At 39.3% G+C, this 13,107-nt stretch overlaps 1 protein-coding gene across 1 annotated transcript; it reads left to right on the plus strand.

Moving 5' to 3' along the window:
- Positions 1 to 3,793: 3,793 nt before the first annotated feature.
- LOC108710859 (WD repeat-containing protein 55) lies at positions 3,794 to 12,670 on the plus strand. The gene is made up of 9 exons (XM_018252044.2): positions 3,794 to 3,960; positions 5,161 to 5,211; positions 5,658 to 5,821; positions 7,252 to 7,352; positions 7,675 to 7,762; positions 8,567 to 8,746; positions 9,316 to 9,415; positions 9,798 to 9,967; positions 11,316 to 12,670. Exons 1-9 carry the CDS (start codon positions 3,952 to 3,954, stop codon positions 11,653 to 11,655), a joined length of 1,203 nt encoding a protein of 400 aa, XP_018107533.1. The 5' UTR covers positions 3,794 to 3,951; the 3' UTR covers positions 11,656 to 12,670.
- The last annotated feature ends 437 nt before the right edge of the window (positions 12,671 to 13,107 follow it).

A 13,107-nucleotide genomic window follows, 5' to 3' on the forward strand; every position in this document is an offset into this window, starting at 1 on the left:
ACTACAGGGCCATAACAGTAAGCATTTGAAGTGGTTGGTTCTACCGGTTGTGAGTAGGCCCCCAAGAGGTGGTGACATTGATCAAATTTTTTTACATAACCCATTTGGATAGATAAACTTAACCAGTGGCACAGCTACCGGTGGACCAGGGCCCACACCCAGGCAGATTGCGCCCCACTCTAGCTGGCTACAGTCGGCTGCAGCTGCAAAAAGAATCGGCATGGGGGGCCCGGCTGCATGAATTAAAAATGGCCCGCACCAGGGCATCCCCCTCACCTACTTACGTTACTAAACTTAACCCCATGGCTCCCATGAGTTTTAAATTACTTATAATTTTACCCCATGGGGATATACAGTACATATGCATATGCTTACTTATGTTTATATTCACAGTTTCAGTGGAGGATCTATCGATTGATAGACATATTGTTTATTGCATGTATTTAAGTTATGTGTGCAACTACGATATGAAAAACTAGCACTTCAATGTCACGTAAGAGGTATTCTTTCATATGCATATGATGATCAGCTTTTTGTATTTAAGTATTAGATGACGTCACTTATTCATATGGGAGGGGCTTTCATCTCTGCACCTTTCTATACCTGTATCCTGTATTAGAAATGAGAGCACTTGAGAAAAGGGGTGGAACCCCAGAAACGTTGTGTGAAGATCTCAATAAAACAGAGGATTTAGCAAATGCTATCATGAGTGCCATCTAACTTTTTTTGTTTTTGTTTTATGCCATTTACCACTGAAAGCCTTTTGTGTGGCTAGTTCAGTAATATTTGTGTTTATGTGTTTTTCCTTGTAGAATCTTTTCTTCTCTTGTCCCAACTTGGAACTGAAATGGTCATGCTGATAAAAAGGGGGTTTGGTATATACCCTAAAAAATGATAGACCTACTCTGCATGTTTCAGATGACATTATCCGTGTTTAATGACTTTTTGTACAGCACCTTAGCAAAAAGTAAAAAAGAAACAATTTTTGTTTTTTGTGGATTTACTGAAAACATGTTTGTCAAAATATCACATTTGGTAATAATAAAAAAATGTATTTATGACAAAAGTTTGCTTCTTTGTTGAACGCCACATAAACATTTGCACAAAGTAATAACCAACGCTTTATGCCTTTAATACATAACATACACCTGTGACTTGCTGTTTAAGTAGCACAGGGTGGAGCCGGAGGAGGTAGTAGGCATTAACCCATAGTACCGGTGCTGGGCAGGCAGTGTAGGCCAAGGACAGCCAACAATACAGCTAGTGCAAATTACAGAGTACAGCTTTTTCACTTCAAAGTGTTGACAGTTACATAAATATAGGCTATTGGTACATGAATGTGCATAACATATAAAACACATGCATACTTGATTAGCATTTCTTACTTTTGAAGTAACACTGCACTAGTGATAAATACACAATGAACCTGTGTCTTAATATTTGGCCAACACTGCAGCATCACCATAGAAATATGTAACAGCAAATGCACTTTTAGATGTTTTTAAGTGCTTTTCCAGATGTTATCAGAAAGAGTGCCAATGGATGTTAGATATGGCACACCTTGGTGATGAAAACACCATAAGTATATAAGTATGTTAGAGCAAATGCACTTTTAGATGTTTTAAGGAGGAGGAGAGGGTCATTCTTCCACTGTACAGAGCACTGGTAAGGCCCCATCTAGAATATGCCGTACAGTTTTGGTCCCCATCACACCAACAGGACATTATTGTATTAGAGAGGGGACAGAGAAGGGCAACTAAGCTGTTAAAAGGTATGGAAAATCTTCGCTATGAGGAAAGACTGGCAAAATTGGTGATGTTCACAGTGGAGGAGAGGCACTTAGGGTTGATATGATAACTATAAGGGGATCATCTAATAATCTCTCTGATTTATTTACCAATAGGTCTTTCCAGCTGATGCAGGGTCGCCCATTCCGATTAGAAGAAAGTAGGTTCCTCCTAAATATTTGGAAGGGTTTTTTTTACAGTGAGAGCTGTGAAGATGTGGAATTCTCTCCATGAATCAGTGGTACAGGCTGATACATTAGATAGATTTAAGAAGGGGTTGGATGGCTTTTTAGCAAGTGAGGGAATACAGAGTTCAGGAAGATAGCTCATAGTATAAGATGATCCGGGAACTAGTCAGATTTTGACTAGTCAGAGTCCGGAATGATTTTTTTCCCCCCTCTGAGGCAAATTGGAGAAGCCTTCCTCTAGATCAACTAGCGGTTAGGCAGGTTATATATAGACTTAGGGGCAGATTTACTAAGGGTCGAATATCGAGGGTTAATTAACCCTCGATATTCGACTAGGAACTAAAATCGTTCGACTTCGAATATCGAAGTCGAACGATTTAGCGCTAATACTTCGATCGAACGATCGAAGGATTATTCGTTCGATCGAACGATTAAATCCTTCGAATCGAACGATTCGAAGGATTTTAATACAACGATCGAACGAATATCCTTTGATCAAAAAAACATTTTGACAGTGAAATTGCACCAAACTAAGTGGACTGAGTAAGGTTGGAATCAGCCTCATGCCACTAGTCCTGGAATGCACGGGAATTGTGTTTTGCTGTTGCTATGAGTAAGTAACCGAAATTGGCACAGGAGAATGAGAAATTAGTGTGACATGCAATATTTGGTACAGTGTTCTGGTAAATTTTGACAGTGAAACACTGATTAAGTCTCTCATCATCTCCCGTCTTGATTACTGCAACCTACTCCTCGCAGGTATTCCAACAAGCCACATTTCACAACTCCAACCTGTTCGAAATGTGGCCGCTAGACTCAACATCAGCTGCTCCCATATGCATGTCCCTTCACTGGCTCCCAATCTCTTATAGAATCGAATTCAAATTACTAACACTCACATACAAGGCCCTTAGTAATGAAACCCCTCCCTATATTTCATCTCTGATCATCCAAATACAACAACATGCAACCTTCGCTCTGCTTCTGATCTTCTCCCCGCTTCTTCTCTCATCACTTTTGCCCATTCTCCTTTACAAGACTTCTCTCAGGCTTCTGCTTTTTCTCTGCCTCAAGCTGTCAGACTTTCTCCTTCTTTCAGTGGCGGAACTACCGGGGGGGCAGGGGGTGCGAGCAGGCCAGGGCCCGCACCCCCTCAGGGCCCCCTGGCAGCTCCGCACGCCACTGAAATCAACCCGGCAGCGCGCCGTACGGAGGTGGCGGGGCCCTTCTGCGCATCAAGCACCAGGGCCCGCCCCCCTCTAGGAATGCTGCTGCCTTCTTTCCAAACTTTCTTAAAGACCCGCCTGTTTAAAGAGGCTTATTCAATGTACCTTAATTAATTAATCAATCATGGCTGTATCGTAAATCACAAAATTGTTTCTAAAACCCTAATGTCTCAATTGTACCCTAACCTTTAGGTTGTAAACTCTTAATTTGTTGGGCCCTCTAATCCTATTGTACTCTGTAACCCTTGTTTGTTATCCACCATGTATTCCCTGTTTGTTATAACTAAGGTGAAGCACTGCGTATCTTGTCGGTGCTTGAATAAATGGCGAAATTGCACCAAACTAAGTGGACTGACTCAGGTTGGGGGTCAGCTTCATGGCACTAGTTGTGCATAGAAAGGATAGTCTGTTAGCTTGACTGTTCATTGAAATAAATCGTCTGACTGCTTTTCTGTAACAGACCTCTATCCGCTGTTTCCAGCACTGAAATGGAAAGCAGCGGTGGGTCTGCAGTGTGTCGCCTACAATTTGCCCCCGCCCACCAGCATCAAGATACGCGCCCTCAAACTACTGAAAGGATTCCAGTTGCCTTGGCAACTGGTGACGCATCGCATCTTGGAACTAAAGGAGTAGACGTATTTCCTGCGCGCCGCCGGAAGTGCTGGTGACTGCTGCTGGGCCTTTCAGGGACATGTGAACAGTGATCCACGAGTGCGGGCTGCGTTAAGAACAGCGAAACTATTGGGCAACATGAATATAGTAAGCTAGAGTTGTCTGAATGCGTTAGGCTTTTAAACAACAACAACCTCACTTTGCTTTATCCATTTGAGTGCTCAGCAGCCTCAATCAGCACCACGAGTTGCTAGTGAGAACTAGCAGAGAACCTGGGTGATCATGCTGCTTTCAACAACACCGGCACTATAGCAAACTTACTATATTAACTTTATATATATATATATATATATATTATTAACTAAATATATATATATATATATTATTAACTAAATATATATATATATATATATATATTATTATTAACTAAATATATATATATATATATATATATATTAACTAAATATATATATATTATTATTAAATATATATATATATATATATATATACATATATATATAATTTTTATTGTTTATTTATTATAAAGGCTCAATAAAGTTTACATTTTAAAATAGCATCTTTTTTTGTAACCCCCAAATTGAAATCAGTAGCTGTATATTATTGATAGCTGCCTACATGTTTAGGGTTGACGTAACAAGCAGTTACTGGCACCCAGCAAAAATAGTGTAGGGCCACCCTACACATTATGACAGTATATATATGACAGTTTACATGGTCAGTGTCCTATTGGACCTCTATATCTCCTAGGTCTTCCAGCAGTGGCGGTTTAGTGATACCACCAATGAGGGTGATTTTCAAAAACACTATAGGGGGTCATTTACCTACTACAAGTGCAACTTTGTATTTTCCCCACAATTTGCACAGAGCTCGGTGCAATTATATACCGTGCCCGTTGACACAGGTTACTGTGGAAACCCTGGAGCTTATTGCCACCTTTGAGAGTGATGGTAAACTGTTGTGTCAGCAAGGGTATTAGCATATGCTTTTTGGAACAAGCGGGGACTCTGCACAACTATGCAGAAGTGCAAATACCTTGCATAGCATTTTTTGCATGATCACATCTACGTTTGCAGGTCATAAATAACCCATTGTTTATCCCTTATAAATATTATCCATAGACCCCCCAGTGAAAGAGTGGTCATATATCCCAGAAACATAATTTGCTTTAGGCCTGGACAGCAGGATTACTGTAATAACAGTTACAAACTGAAGAAAGCACCAGCACTATTGTTGTGAGAACTTGCCTCATATAAACCCTGCTTGTTATTAATTACAAGCACCTCATATGTCTAAGCTCTCATTGAAGCCTTTAATCTTTGTTTGCAGGAGGTACCACCAAGCCAAAACCAGGAGTCAGTGGATGATCAACGCCAAGAGGTTAGACAATTCTCTAGAAATCAAATGGGAACATATGATTTGATTAGTATCTCAGTTCTGTTTGCCAACCAGTAGATGCACATGTGAATAAATTCAACTCTAAACTGCTACTAAAGGTGCCAGAGTTTACCCTTTAGAATTGGGATCATATGATTGTGTAAGGAGCTATAGATGGGGAATTTGCCTGCAACCATTCTAGGAAATTAGAAGGACTATAATATAACATTAAAATGGAAATCATTAAGCCTTTAAGACCAAGTTGTATCTTAGCTGTTTCATTCCAAGCGGCAGCATTACATGAAGGGTTCCCCTGAGGGTTTACAGCAAACCCTGGACTTTAGGCCAAAAACCACTGGTTCTAGATGATCGTATATTTAGTGCAGATGACCAGGCTGAGTAGCAATACTCTCCCTTTTAAACCTAACTGTTTTTTTTGGTTCATGAAGGGTGACTCTGAAGGCTTAGAGTTAGATGACACTGCAGGCAGCTCAGAGCCCAGGCTGAGAGAGACCCCTGAGGACATCTTATTTGAAGCTGCTGTGAACACCCTTGCATTTCACCCCAATCAAGATATACTTGCTGCAGGAGATGTGGATGGAGATGTGTTTGTGTAAGTAATTTTAGTTCATTCATAGTTAAAGGGACAGTGAAATATCAAGCGACTTGTACCGTTACTATCCTGTTGGGTTTTTTTCTTAGCAAGTGCCATTCTTGCCGATTGCCCGCAATTGTTGTTATTGCATATAATCTAATAAGATTTTAAAGACAAAGAAAGGTAGAATCACTGGGTGCTGCCAGGTGGTTAGGTGATTCTAGTTGCTTAATTCTAACCCAGGCCACTGCTGATTAAAAAATGTATCCGCCTGGGTTACTTTTTTCAGGTTGAACCATCATATTTTGCCCCAGGTATTCCCTTCCCTGGCAGTACAGAACAGAAATACCGAACATGTCTGGGATAGAATACCTGAGACAAAATATGGTGCTGCATGTGCATTCATCCAGGAGAGAGCAGGGGATACTGGGATGCAGGAACACTGGAACAATATGGACATGCTGACAGGGAAAATACCCAGGTGTACTTTTTTCTAAAGTTGAGCAGGGTCTTAAAACGGTTGTTCACCTTTAAATTAAATTTTGGTATGATTTTTGAGTTATTTATTCAGCAGCTCTCCAGTTTGGAATTTCTGGTTGCTAAGGTCCAACTAACCCTAATAATAATAAATAATAGACTGGAATATCAATAGTAGAGGACCTCAGTAGAAAGATGATTAATAAAAAAGCAGCAATAACAACAATTTATAGCCTTACAGAGCATATATGCTTTTAAGTTTGAAAGCTGGGAAGAGTCAGCAGAAGAAGGCAAATTATTCAAAAACTATTTAAAAAAAAAAATAAGACCAATTAAGAATGTTGCTTAGAACTGGCCATTCTATAACATACTAAAAGGTAATTTAAAGGTGAACCAACCCTATAATTGGGAAACTAGAATCACTTGGTGGAGGCTAACAATTTGGCACCCCACAGCAATTCTACTTTTCTTTGTCCTTTACAGAGTACCCAGTTTCTGATTAGGAACATTATAAGAAAAAAAATTCAACACAGAAACCCCCCCCCCCCCAGACAATGTTCTCTTTAATTCCTTCTTCGCTATGTGCAATTTTTAAAAACTGTGTGCTCAGGTCAGAATCAATACAACATTTTGTGTTTTTACACAAAATTCTTTGTGCACACCATACTGTTACAGTTTGCATAGTCCAAGGGTTGTGGACTGCCGCTATCACTATTATTCCCATGCTGTAAAAATGCTGTTACATTTTTCATAGTCAATAAAATAGGTGTAAGGTACTAGTTCTAAATGTGTAGATGTTAGGGGGAACTTGACTAGAGTAAGCTGATAAATACTCTTCTATAGCAGATCAGATAGTGAGTAGTGCCTGGTGGCCAGGATAATTGTCTATATTCTCTGTGGTTATGAGTGATATGTCTGGTGCTATATTGGGCATCCTATACTGGAATAAAGGCAGATTTCTATCATTTCAGGTATTCCTATTCCTGCTGGGAAGATGGAAATAAAGAGCTCTGGTCCTCAGGGCACCATCTCAAATCCTGCAGAGATTCTGCATTTACCAGCGATGGCCAACGTGAGACTCTTTCTCTTTGAACTATTTTTTATGTGTATTATTTTGTGTATAAAGAGGCCAGCAGTCTTTGGTTGTTCTGTGCTGTCTCATTAATCATCATCAGCAACTGTAGACATTAAAGGAACAGTTCAGTATAAAAATAAAAACAGGGTAATGAGTGGCAATGACATATCACAGTTGCACATTGAATGCTCATCATACATTATTTAGACGCTACATAGCGCTATAGTGCTTCCTAGCCCCAGGGTCCACAGGGTGTCCCTGCTAAGTACGTTTGACTAGTCTGGCTGCATATTAATATGACTATTTCTTTTCTATGTAGAGCTTTTCACAGTATCCAAAGACAAGTCAATTCACATTCTCAGCACGGAGGAGGGTAAACTGATCAAGCGCATCCCAAAAGCTCACGAGTAAGGATTTTTATCATGTGTGTATTGTGTAAGTGAAACTTTAGGGCAGTGGAACATGTAGCTTTGTGTACGATGAGACAGCAGCTATTTGCTGTGTGCCAAAAGTCCCATTGCCCTAAAAACAATATCATTACTTTGAAGTTTGAAGTAGTGGCTCAAAAATGTTATGCAGTAGCAAAGGCATGAGTGTTCCCAAAGATTTCATTGGTTCCTATGGGTTACCTGTTGCAAACTTTGTACCATTAATTACATCATTGCCTTATATTTCAAACCTGGAGTGTGTAATATTTTGCTTTTAAAGGGCAAGTTGTGCCTATACTTAAGGTGGCTATACATGGGTCAATCTTTTACTGTATTTAACAGAACAGACAGTCATACGATGGCCACTTTTCTGATGTTTTATTCACTGGGTAGCACGGGGGGGGGGGGGTATGGGGTTCTTTCTTCACTAAAATATGCCGTGTGGAAAAACTGTACAAATGCTTTTAGTCTAAGAGACGTTTTTTATAGTGCAACAGTACATTTTGGAATGTTGGGTAAAGTCTCTAAAAGCAAATTTCCTCTCTAACCCAACTACTTTAAAGTCTCTAAGTCTATCCCAATGATTCCTGGGAAAGGTAAGTAAGATGCTGTTGTGGCACTTCAGTACTTTTTTCCTAAGGCTGGTGGGACCAACTCCCTTTTTAAAAGGTAAAAGTGATTTTGATGTCTAAAGTGGGCATGACAAGCATTTCACAATTCATATACCTTGCTGAATGTCTGCATTTAATGGTATAATAGTGACTGCTACCTTTTCCCTCCCAGCTCTCCTTTAAACTGCTTGCTGTTGATCGATGAGAACCTTTTTGCCACAGGAGATGACAATGGGATGCTGAAAGTCTGGGATCTGCGTCGAGGCACGTCCTTTATGGAGATGAAGAACCACGAAGAGTACATCAGTGACATGGTCATTGACGAGAACAAAAAGATGCTGCTGACTGCCAGGTATACCAGAGGCTTTCACAGTCCGTTCGGTTAGCACCGGGCAATGATTTGCATCTGTTCTGCTGCCAGATAGTAGCTGTAAAGGCAATTCTGAGTCAATCTTCCATGACATTCTTCCTTTCCTTTATTACATTACATTACATAACTCAAAAACCACAAGTAATAAAAAAATGAAAACCCATTGCAAATTGTCTCAGAATATAACTCTCAACATCATACTAATACCCTTTTAACTGATTAGTTTCATTACCTGAAAGTTCCCACAGGCGGAAACTGGTTCATAATGTTAAGGGGACATAAGCTTTCCTTAAAAATTATGCTCAAATAAAACTGGACTGTGAATTCCCAGCATATCCACAGGGTAAAGTATGCTAGTAGCCACAGTCAGGGCTTTATTTTTAAAGCAAAACTGCTTGATTAAACCGTCTGCTCTCCAGAGCTAGCAGCCTAAAAAGGTAAACATATAAACCAAAATTAAAGAATTTAAACAAAAAAATTAAAACAATATTGAAACAGTTGCATGTCCTGTTTTGCCTGCTTGCATAAACACAGTTTCTTCTCTCTACCAGCGGAGATGGAACTATGGGAGTGTTTAATATAAAGAGACGCAGGTTTGAGCTGCTGTCAGAGTACCAAAGTGGAGACTTGACATCTGTGTCTATAATGAAGGTGGGTAAATTAAGGCAGTATTAATTTTATTAAACACTTTATTAATTATTATCATAGTGTATTTGATACACTTTTCCATTGAACCAACTATTTCTCATTAGTTTTTTAAGAGGTTTAATTTAGCTTATCATTTTTGGCTTATGTCTCATTTTGCCAAATAAGGGATGGACGTCCCTGTTTAAGACTTATAGCAGAAGCTGTGAATTTTAAGCATTTTGACAGCAACGTTGACTGCCCTAAATTGACTCCGACTACCTTTCCCTTTGCTGCCTATGGGGAAATGTCCACTTTAACAAGTTTTGGGCATATTGACACCACATTCTGGGTTTCCTGAAATGCATTCTCTTCAGCATTAACTCTTAGGCGCCCACTTGTTTTTCAGAGAGGTAAGAAGGTGGTTTGTGGTTCCAACGAGGGGACGATCTACCTGTTCAACTGGAATGGCTTTGGGGCAACTAGCGATCGCTTTGCAGTGAAAGCTGAATCAATTGATTGCATGGTACCCATTACAGACAACATTGTGTGCACTGGATCTATGGATGGTGTCATCAGGTTAGTTATGTGGCTATATGCATTTATATATAATGTGCTATTGTCCTGCACTAGTAAATGTGTTGGCTTCAGAAGCTCAAATGTATTACACACGCATACACACAAGCTAAAATATAGCCCAGTTAAGCTGCAGGGTCCACCTTTGTGTAGCAAATATAAGCTGATTAGAAAATATTTCTGGTAGTTATGCTAATGTTAAAGGAGCTGGTTTCTCCATGGACTATGATGAAACTGCCTGTGGCCACTGGTACATGAGGTAATCAGACTGAAAATGCCCAAAAAATATTTCTTCCAGATCTGGTAACAGTATAGTGTTTCTATCTCCTAAAGGTAATTCTATTCTTAACTTCTCGTGTATCTACAGCCTTTAATAAACAAGGGAAAGCAGTAATCCCCACTAATTTTTAAAACCATTAAGGGGGTGCAATAAGGCTGTGACCAGAAAATTCATATAGGCAAAGAGGTCCAATGCACTTAACCTATTATCAATATTCAGGACATTGAGACATTTTGTGCCTTAAAGGAACAAAACAATCCCTGGTTTATTTAAAGGGTAAGGCATTTTTAGAAGCTTAAAGAGATACTGTCATGGGAAAATGTTTTATTTTTCAAAACGCATTAGTTACTAGTGCTGCTCCAGCAGAATTCTGCACTGAAATCAATTTCTCAAAAGAGTAAACCTCTCTTTTTTTATATTTAATTTTAAAATCTGACATGGGGCTAGACATATTGCCAGTTTCCCAGCTGCCCCCAGTCATGTGCTCTGATAAACTTCAGTCACTCTTTACTTCTGTACTGCAGGTTGGAGTGATATCACCCCCTCCCTTCCCCCCCCCCCCCAGCAGCCTAACAACAGAACAATTGGAAGGTAACCAGATAGCAGCTACCTAACACAAGATAACAGCTGCCTGGTAGATCTAAGAACAGCACTCAATATTAAATTCCAGGTCCCACTGCTACACATTTAGTTACATTGAGTAGGAGAAACAACAGCCTGCCAGAAAGCAGTTCCATCCTAAAGTGCTGGCTCTTTCTGAAAGCACATGACAAGGTAAAATGAGCTGAGATGGGGGCCTACACACCAATATTACAACTAAAAAAATACACTTGCTGGTTAAGGAATGAAATTCTATATTGTAGAGTTAATTATTTGCAGTGTAAACCGTGTAATTTAGAAATAAAAACAACATCACAAAAATCATGACAGAATCCCTTTAAGGCACAAAATGGCTCAATGTCCTGAATATATTGATAATGGTTGAGTGCAGAGGACCTCTTGTATTTTTATACAACCTTGAATAACTTAGGAGTTTTATGGGTTGTTCTTTTCTCCTCCCACTCTTAACAGGGCGATTAATATCTTGCCTAATCGAGTTGTTGGCACCGTGGGGCAACATCCGGGTGAACCCATTGAGCAGCTGGCAAAGTCTCGAGATGGCAAATTCTTGGCCAGCTGTGCCCATGACCAAAAGGTGAAGTTCTGGGACATGTCTTCACTTAGCTCCATTGTAGTGGATGTTTATAGGAAACGTAAGAAGAACAAGCAGCTGCCTGCCTTGAGTCGGAAAGCCTTTGGTGGAGCAGATGACTTTTTCTCTGATCTCAGAGAAGAGACAGGAGAGGGGAAAAGTACGGGAGACCAGGAGGACAGCAATGAAGATGAAAGTGATGATTCAGACAGCGACTGAGCAGACAACTGATGAAACCGCTCCGCATTCTGTACTATACAGTCTTATTGGAAATCGCTGTGCTACCCGGGAAAAAATGTGCATTATTAACTCAGGCTATCAGCCTAAAGACAAAGTTCACCTGGGTTTAGTCTCTCCAAATAGCCAGAAATGAAATTCATTTTAAGGAATACTATACCATCTAAATGAAGAAAACATAATTCTAAGCAACTTTACAATATTTCTATGGTTTTTAAGTTATTTGTATTTGTATTGCCATTGAAAGCAGTGTCTGTCCCTGTCTATTCTCTGCCCTGGTGGCTCAGACTACAATGTAAGACAGATGATGAACAGACATGTCTTCGCTGGGGAACCAAGACTGTTGCAACATTGTTTAAAAAGTAACGACTGGGAGTTAAGCAAATGCTACTTTCAATAGCAACTTGTATTTTTACAAATAACTTTAAACGCTCTGAAAATGTTTTAATAAATTTTTGGAAAGTTGGTTAGAATTGTGTTTTTTCTTTTCTTTTTATTTTGGGGTTGATTTGCCGTTTAACCTGCAGATAATTTTTAATATAATGTGTGCCCTATTAAACAATCTTACAAACTGACATATACGTATGTCGCTATTTTGTTATGTTCTTCATTGTCCCTTAGAGATCACCTGACAGCTCATAATAACAGTAAGACAGAAAATACTAACCAGAAGCTGGACTCAAGTGCATAAAAAGGTAGCTTTTCTATGGGGGAACATGGCACATACTATTATAAATTAATAGTTTTATAAAAATGCATTATTTATATGAAACAGTATTTTACATATGGGACGTTATATTTTTATAGAGCCCTGCAATGTTCTGGATTTGGTTTCCCTTTATTTTTTGTTTACAATAACTGTGCCATAATAGGGAAAGTGGATTAGAAGATGCATCTCTGAAATACCTTCTATCATAAATGTGATCCTGAGGAAATAGCAGTGTGCATTGCTGCATGGTTATCTATATGTTTTAAATAAACTGATTCAACCCTCTTACATGTAGTTACTCTCTTCGACTGTATAATATTATAAACAGAATTGGTGAAGCCAAAACTTGTTTATCTGTGCCATTCTAAAGGGCTACTGTGGTCATTAATCTTCTGCCTAAAGTTTACTTAAAGGGGACCTGTCACCCGAAAAAAATTATTCCAAATCATATTTTATCAAAGCAAAATAAACTTTCATTACACTCTATAAATTATTTGAATCGTGTTTCCTTCAGTCTGAGAATTCAGAATTATAACAAGCAGGCAGGTGCCATTTTGCAGACACTGTTATAAAGGCAAGCCTTGCATCATCTCAGAATGTTTCTTTTGCTCCAGAATGGAGGACCTGATGTCCATCACCATGCGCTGGCTAAACAATAAAATGGTAACGAGAGAGGGGGAATGTGGGGAGGGCAGTTACATCTAGTAAGTGCTGAATGGAAAGTG

Source organism: Xenopus laevis, chromosome 3L, assembly GCF_017654675.1.
Source record: "Xenopus laevis strain J_2021 chromosome 3L, Xenopus_laevis_v10.1, whole genome shotgun sequence".
NCBI lineage: Eukaryota > Metazoa > Chordata > Amphibia > Anura > Pipidae > Xenopus > Xenopus laevis.

Bases quoted from the DNA above. Each gene is read 5' to 3' on its own strand.
- LOC108710859 (XM_018252044.2), top strand. The intron at 5,822-7,251 runs GTAAGTAATTTT...CTATCATTTCAG, and splicing joins GTGGATGGAGATGTGTTTGT to GTATTCCTATTCCTGCTGGG. The intron at 9,968-11,315 runs GTTAGTTATGTG...CACTCTTAACAG, and splicing joins TCTATGGATGGTGTCATCAG to GGCGATTAATATCTTGCCTA.